At 42.5% G+C, this 12,923-nt stretch overlaps 1 protein-coding gene across 1 annotated transcript; it reads right to left on the bottom strand.

The window, feature by feature from the left end:
* Positions 1–2,080: 2,080 nt before the first annotated feature.
* On the bottom strand, positions 2,081–11,190 carry LOC139217467 (adenylate cyclase type 8). The gene is made up of 20 exons (XM_070848770.1): positions 11,011–11,190; positions 9,598–10,341; positions 8,958–9,107; positions 8,619–8,749; positions 8,373–8,484; positions 8,140–8,267; positions 7,757–7,915; positions 7,154–7,382; positions 6,875–7,045; positions 6,669–6,769; positions 6,076–6,277; positions 5,671–5,760; positions 5,347–5,507; positions 5,078–5,159; positions 4,809–4,967; positions 4,356–4,502; positions 3,876–3,968; positions 3,630–3,744; positions 3,305–3,507; positions 2,081–2,296 (listed from the first exon to the last, which is right to left on the bottom strand). The coding sequence occupies exons 1-20, from the start codon at positions 11,188–11,190 to the stop codon at positions 2,081–2,083; spliced, it is 3,573 nt and encodes a 1,190-aa protein (XP_070704871.1).
* Between the last annotated feature and the right edge of the window lie 1,733 nt (positions 11,191–12,923).

The following is a 12,923-nucleotide window of genomic DNA, read 5'->3' as shown; positions in this document are numbered from 1 at the left end:
ATGAAGGTGGAGCCCAGGACGAGGCCATTTTTCAAATCCGAGTGATCCATCTTTTCTAATAGACGATCGAGGAGTGAAATACCCGCGCGAGTGGCAGCCAGGAGTGATGGAGTGAAGAGAAATCGTCCAGACCTTTATAGACCCTCTGTGCTACAGACGGAGGCTGAACATTAAATTACTGTTGTTATTAAAGGTGAAATATTTTAGATTTCAAACTCAAACAAAACCATTAATGTGCAGCAGTCCAGTCTGACAAAGCCTGTCTCTACCTGTATTCACTGCTCATCATTACTGTCTGCTTTGCATAACAAGGGGAACAATCTTCTTGTTACACTTTGCCTTCTTTAATTTCTGTGTATGTTAAATTTTAATCATACTTAAGCTTGGTTGTGCCCAGATCTTCTCTCTGCTTCTTGTTAAACCTGTAGGTGGCGCAGTAAAAATCATCCTGCCTCTGCTGCTGGCATGTTATCATTACATTACATTATATACCATACATTCCTGCCTCTGATATGCAGAGGCACTGACAATAAAGTAACACGAGTCCTTCTGATAGACCCCCACAAAAAAAACTGAAATGCAGATATGACCAGCTGGAGGAAAGGATAAATTATGTATAAATGATGTGCATAAAGTGCAAATGTTGCTTGTTGGGAATCAAGTTACTTGAATGCATCAGAATGATTCAGTTAAAATAACATAACACCACTCAGATGTGTTGTTATTAATGATTTTAATAGCAGAAAATGTAGACTATTAAATGTTTCAGTAAAAATTATGAAAAAAACACATTTTATAGGCCTATGTGGAATAAAGTTTAACACAACGTTACCATTTTGCTGTGACACGTTACATTTCCAGATATTTCCAATAAATAATGCCATACTTTTTAGAAAGCTCATATGTGCCCAATGACTGTATAAAGTCCCCAGGATGTCCCACAGAGGAGCTTCTCATCCTTCAGGTAAAACTGATTACTTGCAATTAATTTTTTTTTTCTTTTTATCACAGGGTCATTATGCATCAGGCCTACATCATTATTACACAGGAAAACTTTGCTTTCAGTACAGAAGAAGAGAAATGACATGGGAGGTGGTTTTGGCATTAAAGTTCAACAAATAAACACTCACATGTTCCACTGCTACGATGGAAATACAGTACAACTGTAATTAACTAATGGAAGGAGAGAGTAATAATCCAACGAGGCAAAACTGAATTGGCTATGTGTGATTTGTCACATTCAAATGACAAATCTCAGAAATCCACAGTGACGGTGATAAGAAAGCTGACGAGAAGTGGGAGCTACATGCAGGAGAAACATATGTAATGAAGTACAATATAAATCCAAGCAACAGTCCATTCGTAAATAATGGGACTTTTGTTTGGTGAATTATGTTGATAAAGTGAAATACGGTGACTGAAGTCCCACTAAAACTATTTTGAAAATCTTGGCCAGGACAGTAGTTTAGTAGAAATAATGCATCAACTCACAACACAAAATGCACTGAAAAGTTGTGAGAATTTTGCAAGGTGACACAATTAAAAAAATATCTTGTATAGGCCATTGGTAGTCTATGAGAGGTTCAGCTGGTTGCTTTGAGGTATTCTGTGTTTTGGCTTAGAGGTGTGAGGGCTGACAGCAAAAAGAAAGACAAAAGACATGTTGGCCTTTGTTTGCGTTGTACAAAATGAACGTAACAACTAAAAACAACGCTTATGATGTGGAGATATGGCAATAAAAAAAAAGCAGTACTCTCCAGATGGTTATTCAGACTTAATGTAAAAGAGGCCAGTGGGACAGTCAGGTCCTCTCTAAGTAGCGTCCAGACCACACTGCACTATGTGAAACCTGCCAACGGATCAGTTCCTCCATGTGCAGTACTGCACAAAAACTTTTACATTTCTTTTCTAGAGGACAGGAAAGCGGAGGAGGACACGGTCATGGAGGAAATGGGAACAAAGCCTCTGGTAGCTTCCTCTCCGTCTCTGAGACACAAAAAACAGAACTGGAAACCAGTAGGAGCAACGTGGCCGCCCTGTGTCCTCCTCCCCCTGCCGTCATCTGACCTTAAAGGCCCCCTCAGCATTGCAGGGTGCAGGGAGCCAGAGCGTACCCCCCATTGGTCTCCCTGATCTTCTCCTTGTGTCTGGCTTGGACGAGGCCAAACACCACCTCTGCTAGCGTCAAGCGTCCTCCTGTCCGCCCCCTCAGGCGGCCATCTGTTGCAGCGTTGGCCCCCTTACTGCGCATGGTGCTGATGAAATAGGTGCGCACTTTCCCCTGACGTTCGCTCACCTGAGATGACAGCAGAGGTCACGATGTGTAGCCATCCTTTCTAAGTTACCTTCAAGGCTTTTATTATCAAGACCTCTTCACAAATATAGTTATAATGAATTAATATATAAACATTTCATGCACTAAATTTCCCCTTCCAGAACAATAATCATAATAATAACAACAACAACAATAATAAAAATAATGATAATAATAATTTGTACGCCACTTTTCATTGATAAAATGCAGCTCAAAGTGCTTAAAATAGAAAAAAAGACGTAATAAAAACATACCACATAAACCGGTATATGCCAATGGCTGTTGTTTCTCTTCACCACTAGATGTCCCCCTTGTTTTAGTTCATTTCTACATGTCTACACTCTACAAACTAATTAGTGATTGCTTTCACCAGCGTCTAAGTCTGCTTAAAGCTGTCCTCTCCTGATCCCGCGTATTTCCAGCTATTCTGGCAGATTCTCAGGTTGAAGTGAGATGCAGCTAGAATTTGTTGAGGCGTCAGTCTTTTACTGGGACACTTTAAACTGGACAGAGGCATCATTAAAAGGTCCCATATTACGCAAAATACACTTTTAAATGTCTTTTCAACATAAATGTGTCCCTGGTGTGCCTAGAGATTGCTGAACTCTAAGAAAAAAATACATTCCTCTCTGTTCTCCTGCCAAATCTTCCCGCAAAGATGTGTAAAAACGCTCCATTTACATTTGGCTACTCTTATGATGTCACAAGGGGATCTGTTGATCATGTGACCTCCTCCAGCTCTTCAGCGGGCTGACTGTCCCCGCCCACTGAAAACCTCCTGAATCCACCTCGCTGTCCACGTCTGCTATGAGTAGAATAATGTGCTTTTTGAACATTAAACCATGTAAACCAGCTCTTGTAGGACCTGCAAATATTAGCATGAACGTATCGATAAGGAGCAACATATGGGACCTTTAATGTTACTAGTTATACTTAAAAAGTGTTTTTCCTACTGTAGCACGTAAAAATATCAACTGTACAGCCACTCACCCCCTTGACAAAGATTTCTCCACGCAGCTCCAAAACAAACCCCCATTCTGCCAGGATCCTGCGCGTGGCCTCGGGTACCTGGATGCACCCGCTCACGCCTGTACTGTCCATGCGGCTGGCCAGGTTCACCGTTGACCCCCAGATGTCATACTGCGGCTTGGTGGCGCCGATCACCCCTGCGACCACTGGCCCATGAGCAATGCCTGTTTGTGTGCAACACAGTCAACTAATTCACTTTAGACCAATTAGTAATTGGTATTAAGTCTACGACACCAGAGATCCTTGCAGAGTGTGTTTGTGTGTGTATGGGAGGTAAGCCACTTACCCACACGCAGCTGAAAGTTTTTGGCAGAGTGCCTGTTAATCTCTTTCAAGGTCTCCTGCATTGCAAAAGCAAACAAAACCAGCTCACTCAGGTGGTTCCATTCATTTAAAGAAGCCTGAGAGATGGACAGAGACAGACAGATAGATGCAGAGAGAGAGAGAAGGGAGGAATGAATGACGGAAAGGCAAAAAAAATTATGTAGTCAAAACAAAAAAATTGCTGAATGTGCAAGGGAGCATATCCCACCTGCTTGTCTGGAGCTAAGCCAGAGGCGGCCATGTAGCAGCTCCCAATGGTCTTTATCTTCTCCACATAGTGAAAGTACGACTCCTCCAGCAACTTGTGAGGAAACATTTAGAGATAAAGAGGTGACGTTATACATCAGTCTCATATATGGCAGCTGAGTTAAGCAAAGGGTAGCAATCCAATTTGTCAACAGCACGTCCTGGATTAAACCCCTCTATCTCTGCTTAACTTATTTTTATCAGCTAAATGGAAAAGGTGAAAAAACAACAGGAAGAATGCCACAGATAAATGTATTCATGCATTTGAAAGCTGAATTATAACTCAATCTCTTCATTATCTTATTGACAGTACCCAGAAATACACTGTGCATCTACTACCCTTCAAAAGCGGTACCATACTTGGAGTATGTCACTTTATTCAGATTTTGATGTAATGTAAAGAGTCACATGGTCACGCTTTAATTTCCAGGCCCACGCTCACCTCATCAAAGCCAGCAATGATCTCATTCAGAAGTCGGAGGCAGTCCACTCCCTCATGTTTGATCTCTTTCTCCTCAAAGTACTCATTGAAGCCAGCGATGGAGGCAAACATAACACCGACTTCATCGTAGGACTGCGAGTAAAGCTCCTGAAATCAAAATTGTGTCATACACTTTCATCTTGACTGCGTATTGTCAAAAACATACTGGTATTTATGTTGATTTATTCAGTACAGCATTTAGTTATGAAGCTAGGAAACCAGCTCCAAAAGTTAAGAAGGTCAATAAATTATATTAATATTTCATATCTCTATAATAGTCCAATCAGCATTTAAAGAATATTTAAATACAAAAGGATTATTCTCTCCCTGTGTTTTTCCTCCCTTAGTAACAGCAATGAAACATATTGTAGGAGGAGGCCGACACAGTCAGGGGTGAGGTCGTGTTTTCTGCACCTCATCGTTCTTGCTCCGGTCCAGAAAATGTCGCGCCACATGCACAGGCAGGATGTTGTGCAGTAGACACTCGTTGTGTTCCCGCAATTCCTTCATGTCCTCCACTTCCTGCTGGGCCTGCAGACGCCACAGGAAGTCCAGTCTGGCAGTGGCCTCCCACTGGAAAGTAAAGGGGAGATAAAACCATCATCTACAGATTAGGTCTCAGTAATGCAGGTTAGAAAAATGATATCCAAACTGCAAATTAATAAATGTCAGTTTATTTGTACCTGCCGTCCATTATAGAACACAGCGACAATAAACATGGCCATGAGAAGGATAGAGATGCCTTTTCTCCTGGCATAGTGAGACCTGTGCACAAGTTGATGAAGAGAGGAGGAAGATAGAAATGATGCATGTAAGACAGGAAAATGTGACAAAAAATACAACCAGATTATCAAGCATATGTAGAAGTATATATACACTGAAAAGCTTAGCAAAACAATTATAAACATCTGAATGTAGAGAGGAACCCTAAAAGGTCATCGTGTGCACTGACCTGTGCAGCACATCGTGGTGCGTGAGTGTGAGGAAGGCCAGGTGGATGAGGTAAGAGTAGATAGCCACTGCTAGCAGCAGCACCGCCAGCTTCAGCAGAGAGTTTAGACGCAGGAACACGGCACAAGTCACCATGGCAATCACACCGCTCAGTACAAAGACCTGACAGAGGGAGCGAAGAGAAGGCACCTCAGAGATGCTGAAGAAGAATGTATTGCGATGACAATCGCTTTCTTGGGGTGAAAAGTGACCAGAAGTTTATGATGACAGATAATCGTCGTGACTTGTTAAATCTCCACTTTTAAATGGCTGTTGAGGTCCTTACCTCGGGGTAAGTGCAGGCAGTGTGCGGACGGGAGGCTGTGTTGGTTCTGTCCGTTACATCAACCTGCGTGTCTGTGAGAATGCACCATACCTGGACGCAGGCACACAGCATAAAAACATACAAATCACATAAAACCTTAGACAATCAACCAAACACTGAAAGACAGAGGACAAAGATACACAATTCTTATCTGACATATTTGAAATTTGAGCTGGTTTTCAGATGTTTTGGTTATATTTAGATTCATGCTAATCAATGCTTTGGAGCAAAGTTCAGCGATCATGCAAATAACAGAAGACATGATAACAGAGACTCCACTTACTAACATTCATGTAATTTTCAAGGTCCAGTTTCATTAATGTTTTTATGTGTATAAATCTGGCCCTGCATTGTTCAGACTCTCACCATGTCGGCAGAGACCAGGCCAAAGTTGATGGCGATGGCAGTAAGGGTGAGGAGGTTGCGGGCGTTGTTGTTTTCATGGATCCAGCAGCAGAACTGCTGCAGCGGTGCAGGAGCCCACTTGAACTCTTCAGCCAGGACCAGCAGCAGCAGCATCATGTAGGCCAGTAGACAGACTGAAAACTGGAGGGCGGCCGGGAACAGCCTGCTGAAGGAGAACAAGGGAGGAGGATAAGGAGAAGGAAGTAGTGAAAATGTTAATCCGGGGTGGAATAGAACATATAGAAGCGTGTGACAAATGCTCTGAGAAGTGTGAATTTACGGGGTTGTGGGACGAACTTTAAATGATTTAAATGATTGGTGCCATTTCCAGATGGCACCGGAGCAACAAATTCAAATCCTACACACACCGGCTTTAAAACCAGACAAACAGCGCATTTCTCAATAGGATTAAACCAACATTTTCTTTAAATCTGAGGTTTTCAGTCAGAAAAAGCTGAATTTAACAATGTTCAATATCTTTAAATAAACCCATTAAAATCTTTGAATTTACTGGTGCTAAAAATGTGAGCTTCAACTGGACAATTGCTCCCTACCTGGGAGCAGGGACGAGGACCTGGGCAGCCATGAGAAAGAGGAACATGATGAAGGAGCAGACCAGGTTGGAGTTGAACATCTCATCTCTCATCTGGGAGAACTGGACCAACCAAAAGAGATCAAAGAAAGATCACAGTCATCATCATTTGCTCTCTGGCGTCCCTCCTACCAAACGCCCTCTGAACCACCATCTGTACTTGCTGACCTTGTCCTCAATGTGTGTGTCTTTGAACACCAGCGCCAGGGGGGTGATGTGCTCCCTGTGCATACGGTCACTGCTTCGAACCTCGATGGCATGTTTGATACGTTTGTTGATCTCCTTGGAGGTGGACTGCCATATGTTTGGGAGCGAGCCATTTGTAAAGGAGGCCAGGATCTGCAAGAGGGGGATACGGATAAGATTGAAACATTTTACTACTTAGGGCTAACAAGTGGGACGTGTTAAAGATAACACCCTCTTCAGTTTTTGTATGCCTGCACCTACACTGTTCATGTCAATCCCTAAGGGCAGCTCTGGGTTCCACGTTCGATTTGTCTTCTTGACTTTGGGACGCTCAGCGTGGGAGGCTTTGTTCCCTTCCTCCTGAGGACAGATGAGGAAAGTGTCGATGTTGTGTTTGAGAAGAAACTCGCTCCTGTCACGGCCATGACCGTCTTCGGTCTTGTAGGTTCCCTCTAGACAGTCCAGAGTCGCCCTAGAGATGTGGATGCGTCTGGATGAGAAAAAATAAAAGCAGACAAAGTTATTGGTAATGTACAAAGATAAAACCCTCCAATCATGATAAGAAAAAAATTAGAATTTTTTTTCAGAATGAGGAAATTTGTTTCACTTTTTACACATGACAATTATCAACTAATCTAGAAAGGGTATGTGTTTATGTTCTTTGCTGTGTTTCAGGAAAAAAAATGTGATTTCACTTCGATTCAAAGCACAAATTTTGCCTCAAATTTAAAATCCTATCAAATAAAACTTAGGATCTAATTTTATACATGAAAATAACATAAAATTAACATGAGAATATGTGGTAACTCAGGCAGAGATCAAATGTGTGTGTGCATCAAAGGAGTACTCTGCTGGATCTCTGACCCCGGTATGCCCCCGGCCTCCAGCATGTTGGCGATGCCTACGTCCCAGGACCAGACGTCAAACTGCCATTTCTGCAGGCCCAGCACCCCACACAGGACAGAGCCCGAGTGGATCCCAATCCTCATGTTCATGTCATAGTTCAGCTGCCGCCGCACATGCCTAGTAATGGTGGATAGTGAAGTGACAATGTTAGACTAATGGCTATTGTCCTTTCTGCACATAAACATAAATGCTACAGCTGAGCTGCAGATTTTTTCAAAATAGGATTTGGTCCATGCTTTTAATTTTCACACGACTCTCAAAACAAAATGATCAATGAAATTCAGATCAGATCAGGAGAGAGCATGATAGCCCCTAAAGAACTCCAGCGAGTTGACACTGACTGTATGGTGTTGATCATAGCCAGGCCCATCTCAACGCAGTGACGGGCATGGGCGCGCTGCGGCTCGGGGACCCCTGACACACAGTAGTAACAGTCTCCCAGTATCTTTATCCGCAGACAGTGGTGCTCCTGCGACACCGGGGAACAGAGAAAATAAATGGATGGCAATGGATGGAAGTTGTGTCAAATATATTTTATCTAAAAAAAAAGAGAACAAAGGGCCCAAATTCGCACCTCTGCCAGTCGGTCGAAGCGTCCAAAGAGCTCGTTGAGGGTTCGGACCAAATCCTGTGCTGACAGGTTCATGGACAACAGGGTGAAGCCCTTGATGTCTGCAAAAAGGATGCTGCAAAGAGGAGAGAGAGAAGTAGCATATTAAGGGCGACACCAAGTATAAACAGTATAACAGTATAAAAACAGGATAAGGGTTCTATACCCCTTGGAAATACATGCATACTAACTTTGTGTGTGTGTGCGTACCTGACGTCTTTGTACTGGTGGATATAGATCTTGTGAAACTCCTGAGGATTGAGTTCATCCTCCAAAGAGCCCATGTCAGCGATCATCTCCAAGGCAACAAAGCGAGGCAGGATCGACAGCACCAGGCGCTCCTGAGTGGCCAAGTGTTAAAATACATTTGGTAGCATAAGGTAATAGTGAGTCAGGAGGCATTTTTTGATCCTTTAAGTGATAAATATTGATGACAATCAACGACCAAGGTTCAAAGACAAGTGATAACAGTCAGCAGTGGTCATTATACAATTCGTCTTCACGCTCCTTCAAGTCTAACCTATGACACAACAGCAGAGGCACCGGTACCTGTCTCTGGTTCTCTTGCTCTAGCTTGAGGCGACCCTCAATGCAGCGCCGTGTCTCCAGGAAAACCTGCCTCTGGGCGTGGTCTGTCAGGTAGTGGATGAACAAGCCTGCTGTGTTCATGCCTAAGTACAGCAGGCCTTTGGCAAACACCTGCATCCAAGAGAGATTTTGCATTCAATGCAAGAGGAGGATAAGAAAGGAGGGAAAGAAGGAAATTGAGTCTTCTTTTAGTTGACTTGAGGGATTATCAGGGGGATGATATTTGGGGCTGCAGATAGGAATAATGATTGGAAAAGTAAAATCAATCAAATCACTTTTCACTGAAAGAACTGGAAAAACAGCTGGTGTTTCATTAAGCCTTAAACTGTGTAGTACCTCTAGTTGTTTAGGATCTGGAACATAAAACTGGGCATGATATAAATATGTATGAAACCAGGTCCGAAAAGAGGGAATCTTCATCTGTAATGAATTGGACTAAAAACTTTATAGCATAATATACTTTGACAGTAAAATATGTACAAAAGGGATGTTATCTTATAAAAGATGGTTTGATTAATTAATATAAATTTCAGATATAACACTTAATATATAAGCTGGGGACAGTGTATTTAAAGCCAGTGTAGTCGGCTGATTTTCTCACCCTTCTCAGAAGGATGGCATCATTGTAGTAGCACACCATTTCCACCACAAGGTGCAGCACTGAGGTGAGGGAGCCCGCGCAAATGGCCCACAGTAGCGGTAACGGCAGCAGCGTGTAAGTGGAGAACAGTGTGAACAGAACATACCACGACGGATCTTTTTCCAGACCGTACACCAGTCCTCCCAGCACCTGTGTGGTCTGCAGCAGCCAGCTAGCTAGGCCGGCACAGTGAAGCCACCGTGGGGACATGGAGTCTTTGCAAGTTAACACTATGATGCACAGGGCTATAGCTAACACCATGAAAATACCAGTCAGGCAACAACGAATGGTGTCTGTGACTGCCTCAGGTGCCAGTGCCAGGTACAGAACCAATATGTGTAGCTTGGCCATTGCGTCGATTACATTGGTGATGGCTAGAGAGTTGCGTCTTTGGTGAGAGTAGTGTTGCTGGTAGAGTTTCTCCAGATCACGAGACTTGAAGGTGTGCCTCAGGCTGGGTATGTAGACTCCACGAATCGTGTGGCCCCAGTGAAGAAAAAAGTCGGCATCGCTGGCGTAGTCGTTAAAAGAGCCCCTGACACTGGATTGTGTGCTGGTGGAGCCACGGATCTGGGAAGGGTGCACTCTGAACGTGGACGAGCGGCGTTTTGTGACACCGCGTGAGGCCCTGCTGCGGATTTGTTTGTTGATCTCCTCTATGTAGGTATCTGTAACAAAGATTTTCCTTGCTGGCTCCACACCCACCTATCAAACATGACAGAGAATCAAATGCGTCAGGCACTTTTCCTGTCCCCACTCTTTTCGCTGAACTTCACACCATTCCTTTAACAAGTGGCCATTAGGATGGTATAGTATAGAAATGGTAATAATCATCACTGAACTGTATTTATGGGCACTGATCCTTTATTATTCTCTCACCAGGCCTATTGGTACCCATGCAGGTAGATCAGATTGTGTGACCTCTATATGTATCTGCTTGATTTCGGCCACATGACAATACAGCTAAAACAAACTGGATTTCATACGCAGTTCAGTTCTCGTGGCATTGAATTACATTTTGATAAATTACAAAATTATATTTGAATTTCTTTCATGTTTATATTTTTATTATGTGTTGAAAGCTTTGCACAGCTCACATGAAAATCTGTTCATCTACATTGCATTGGAGTGACAGAAGGAATCTCAGACGGATATCTCAGTTAATCCAGTAATATCCCACTAAATCATGTTCATGCTGTCAGTGCAAACATTGTCAGACACAGAAATCAAACATGAGTTTCAGTTTTGTATAGTTTTCTGTGAATTGGGTAAAATGAGGCCATTGTTCAGAGGATACCATATCTGTTCCGGGACACACAGTCCTCATAAAGTGGATTCAACAAATCTACTGATGATCGTGGACTAATCACTCACCTGGGCGCTGAGCTCTTGCTGGATGATGATGTGTTTTACTGCATTCTGCCACAGCATCTTTTTCCTCCTCAGCCCAGGCGACAGGGTTGCGGTCATGCACGTCGGCTCACACAGGTCCATATGAGAGACCTGTGTTGTCTCAGCGAAGGTCACCATGGTGATGATCTCTGCTGACCTCATCAGTTGGTCTCAGATCAGGAGGCAGGCAGCAGCCTGAAGAGGGAAGGGTCATACGGTTGGTGATGATGGTTAGTGAGGAGTCAGACTTGCTTCAGGCCACTGCTGTTTGTGCATTTCTCACACCATCAACATAATGAATATTTATTCTTAAAGGGGAACATAAAGTTCAGTAAACAACTCATGTGTAGTACTACTCAGTTTGTCAAAACAGCTGCATGACTTCTTTGGCTCTGAAGGACCCAGATGATGTCACAGTGATGTCATCAGGGTTAAATCAACGTGGGCTTGGGGACTACACATTTATAGTAGAAAGCCTTACGAATTGGAAGTGTGGTGCTAAAGGATGTAAGTGTTTACCAGGCGGATGAGGGTCTAATGAAAGACACTTTCCCAGTTGCATTATGGGAAATGTATGATCCAGTATTTTCCAGTCTTTATTAGTTTTCCCTTTGAGTCCTGTGAGTCCCCCAACTTTATTGAAGTGCAATGTTCAGTTGTTGGATTGTTCCTTTAAGCCTGTTAAGCCAATTCAGGATACTTATGAATTTAATAACATTTCTAATGACCAAATAATAACAAAGCCATATGAAAATGTCAAAAAGTGAGATAAATATCATACTTTTGGGTTTTATCTTAACATACTCCAATTAAATTAAGTTTACAATGCAAAATATATATACACATATATATTTAACCCTTTCACTCATCTTTTCAGAAAATATACTTTATTATAATTCAATTTTATTATAATTCATGAGGAAAGAATTTGGTTCATATCGCTGTTTGTTTCCTTTTTGATGATCTTAAGTAGCACAGCATCATCTTTTAATCTTCCATAAGGTTGGCAACTACTATTGTGTACATATACTGGCGTTAAATGCCACATCAGGACACTCTTTTTTTATTTTGTCAGTGTGAATATATAGCAATTAATTTTTAATCGCATTTGTGACTCCTGATTTACCACTTGGGCGACTCAGGACATGTGTCCAAATAATGCGTATACATCTTCTAAAAAGAGTCATATCAAAGCATTGTTAATGCTTAAACCCTTTAAAATGATAATTTATATGGACAGAAGTGGTTATGCTGCACACTTTCGGCATGTTGGACAGAGCCACCTGGTAGGCTCCACGTGTTGACACAGTGTGTGCCAGAAGAAAGGCAGCTTTCCAACAAATTATCTGTTGGCCAGATTTAGACCTGAGCTGGTTAATGCCCAGAGTTAAACTCCTTCGGGTCCTTCTGGCTCTAGATGCTGCCATCCCACCCACTCACAGTCCACTGTCACCAGTCTGATTCTCACCGAGACCATGTATCCACACTGCACAGACTGGATATAATAAAATGCTTCATATTAGAAGAGCCACTATTTTAACATTATGGCTCATGAAAATATTCACCCTGTGAGTGAATGCTATAAAATGGCAGCGCATTTCATGGACTTGTTGATCACACAGCCAGTATTTAAGTCTCTTTGCTGTGGAGGAATCACATGTTGGTCTGCTGTTCCAGGCACACTGACAATTATAACATCCAAGAGTAAAAATATTATCATAAAAACAGACTTCTTTACATTTTAATACATTTATTCTAGGATTTCTGGCACATCACCTATGTCCAAGGTGCATGGAAATTGGATCATGATTACCCTGAAGCACAATGGTCTGACAAAGAAGAACTAACCTGTATTGTTTTACATATTATGCATGCACTCCTCAGGTTCAGCATTC

The sequence above is a fragment of the Pempheris klunzingeri genome, chromosome 18 (genome assembly GCF_042242105.1).
Source record: "Pempheris klunzingeri isolate RE-2024b chromosome 18, fPemKlu1.hap1, whole genome shotgun sequence".
NCBI lineage: Eukaryota > Metazoa > Chordata > Actinopteri > Acropomatiformes > Pempheridae > Pempheris > Pempheris klunzingeri.
Note: the sequence above shows the minus strand (reverse complement) of the source record. Positions and strands in the feature narration are given on the sequence as shown.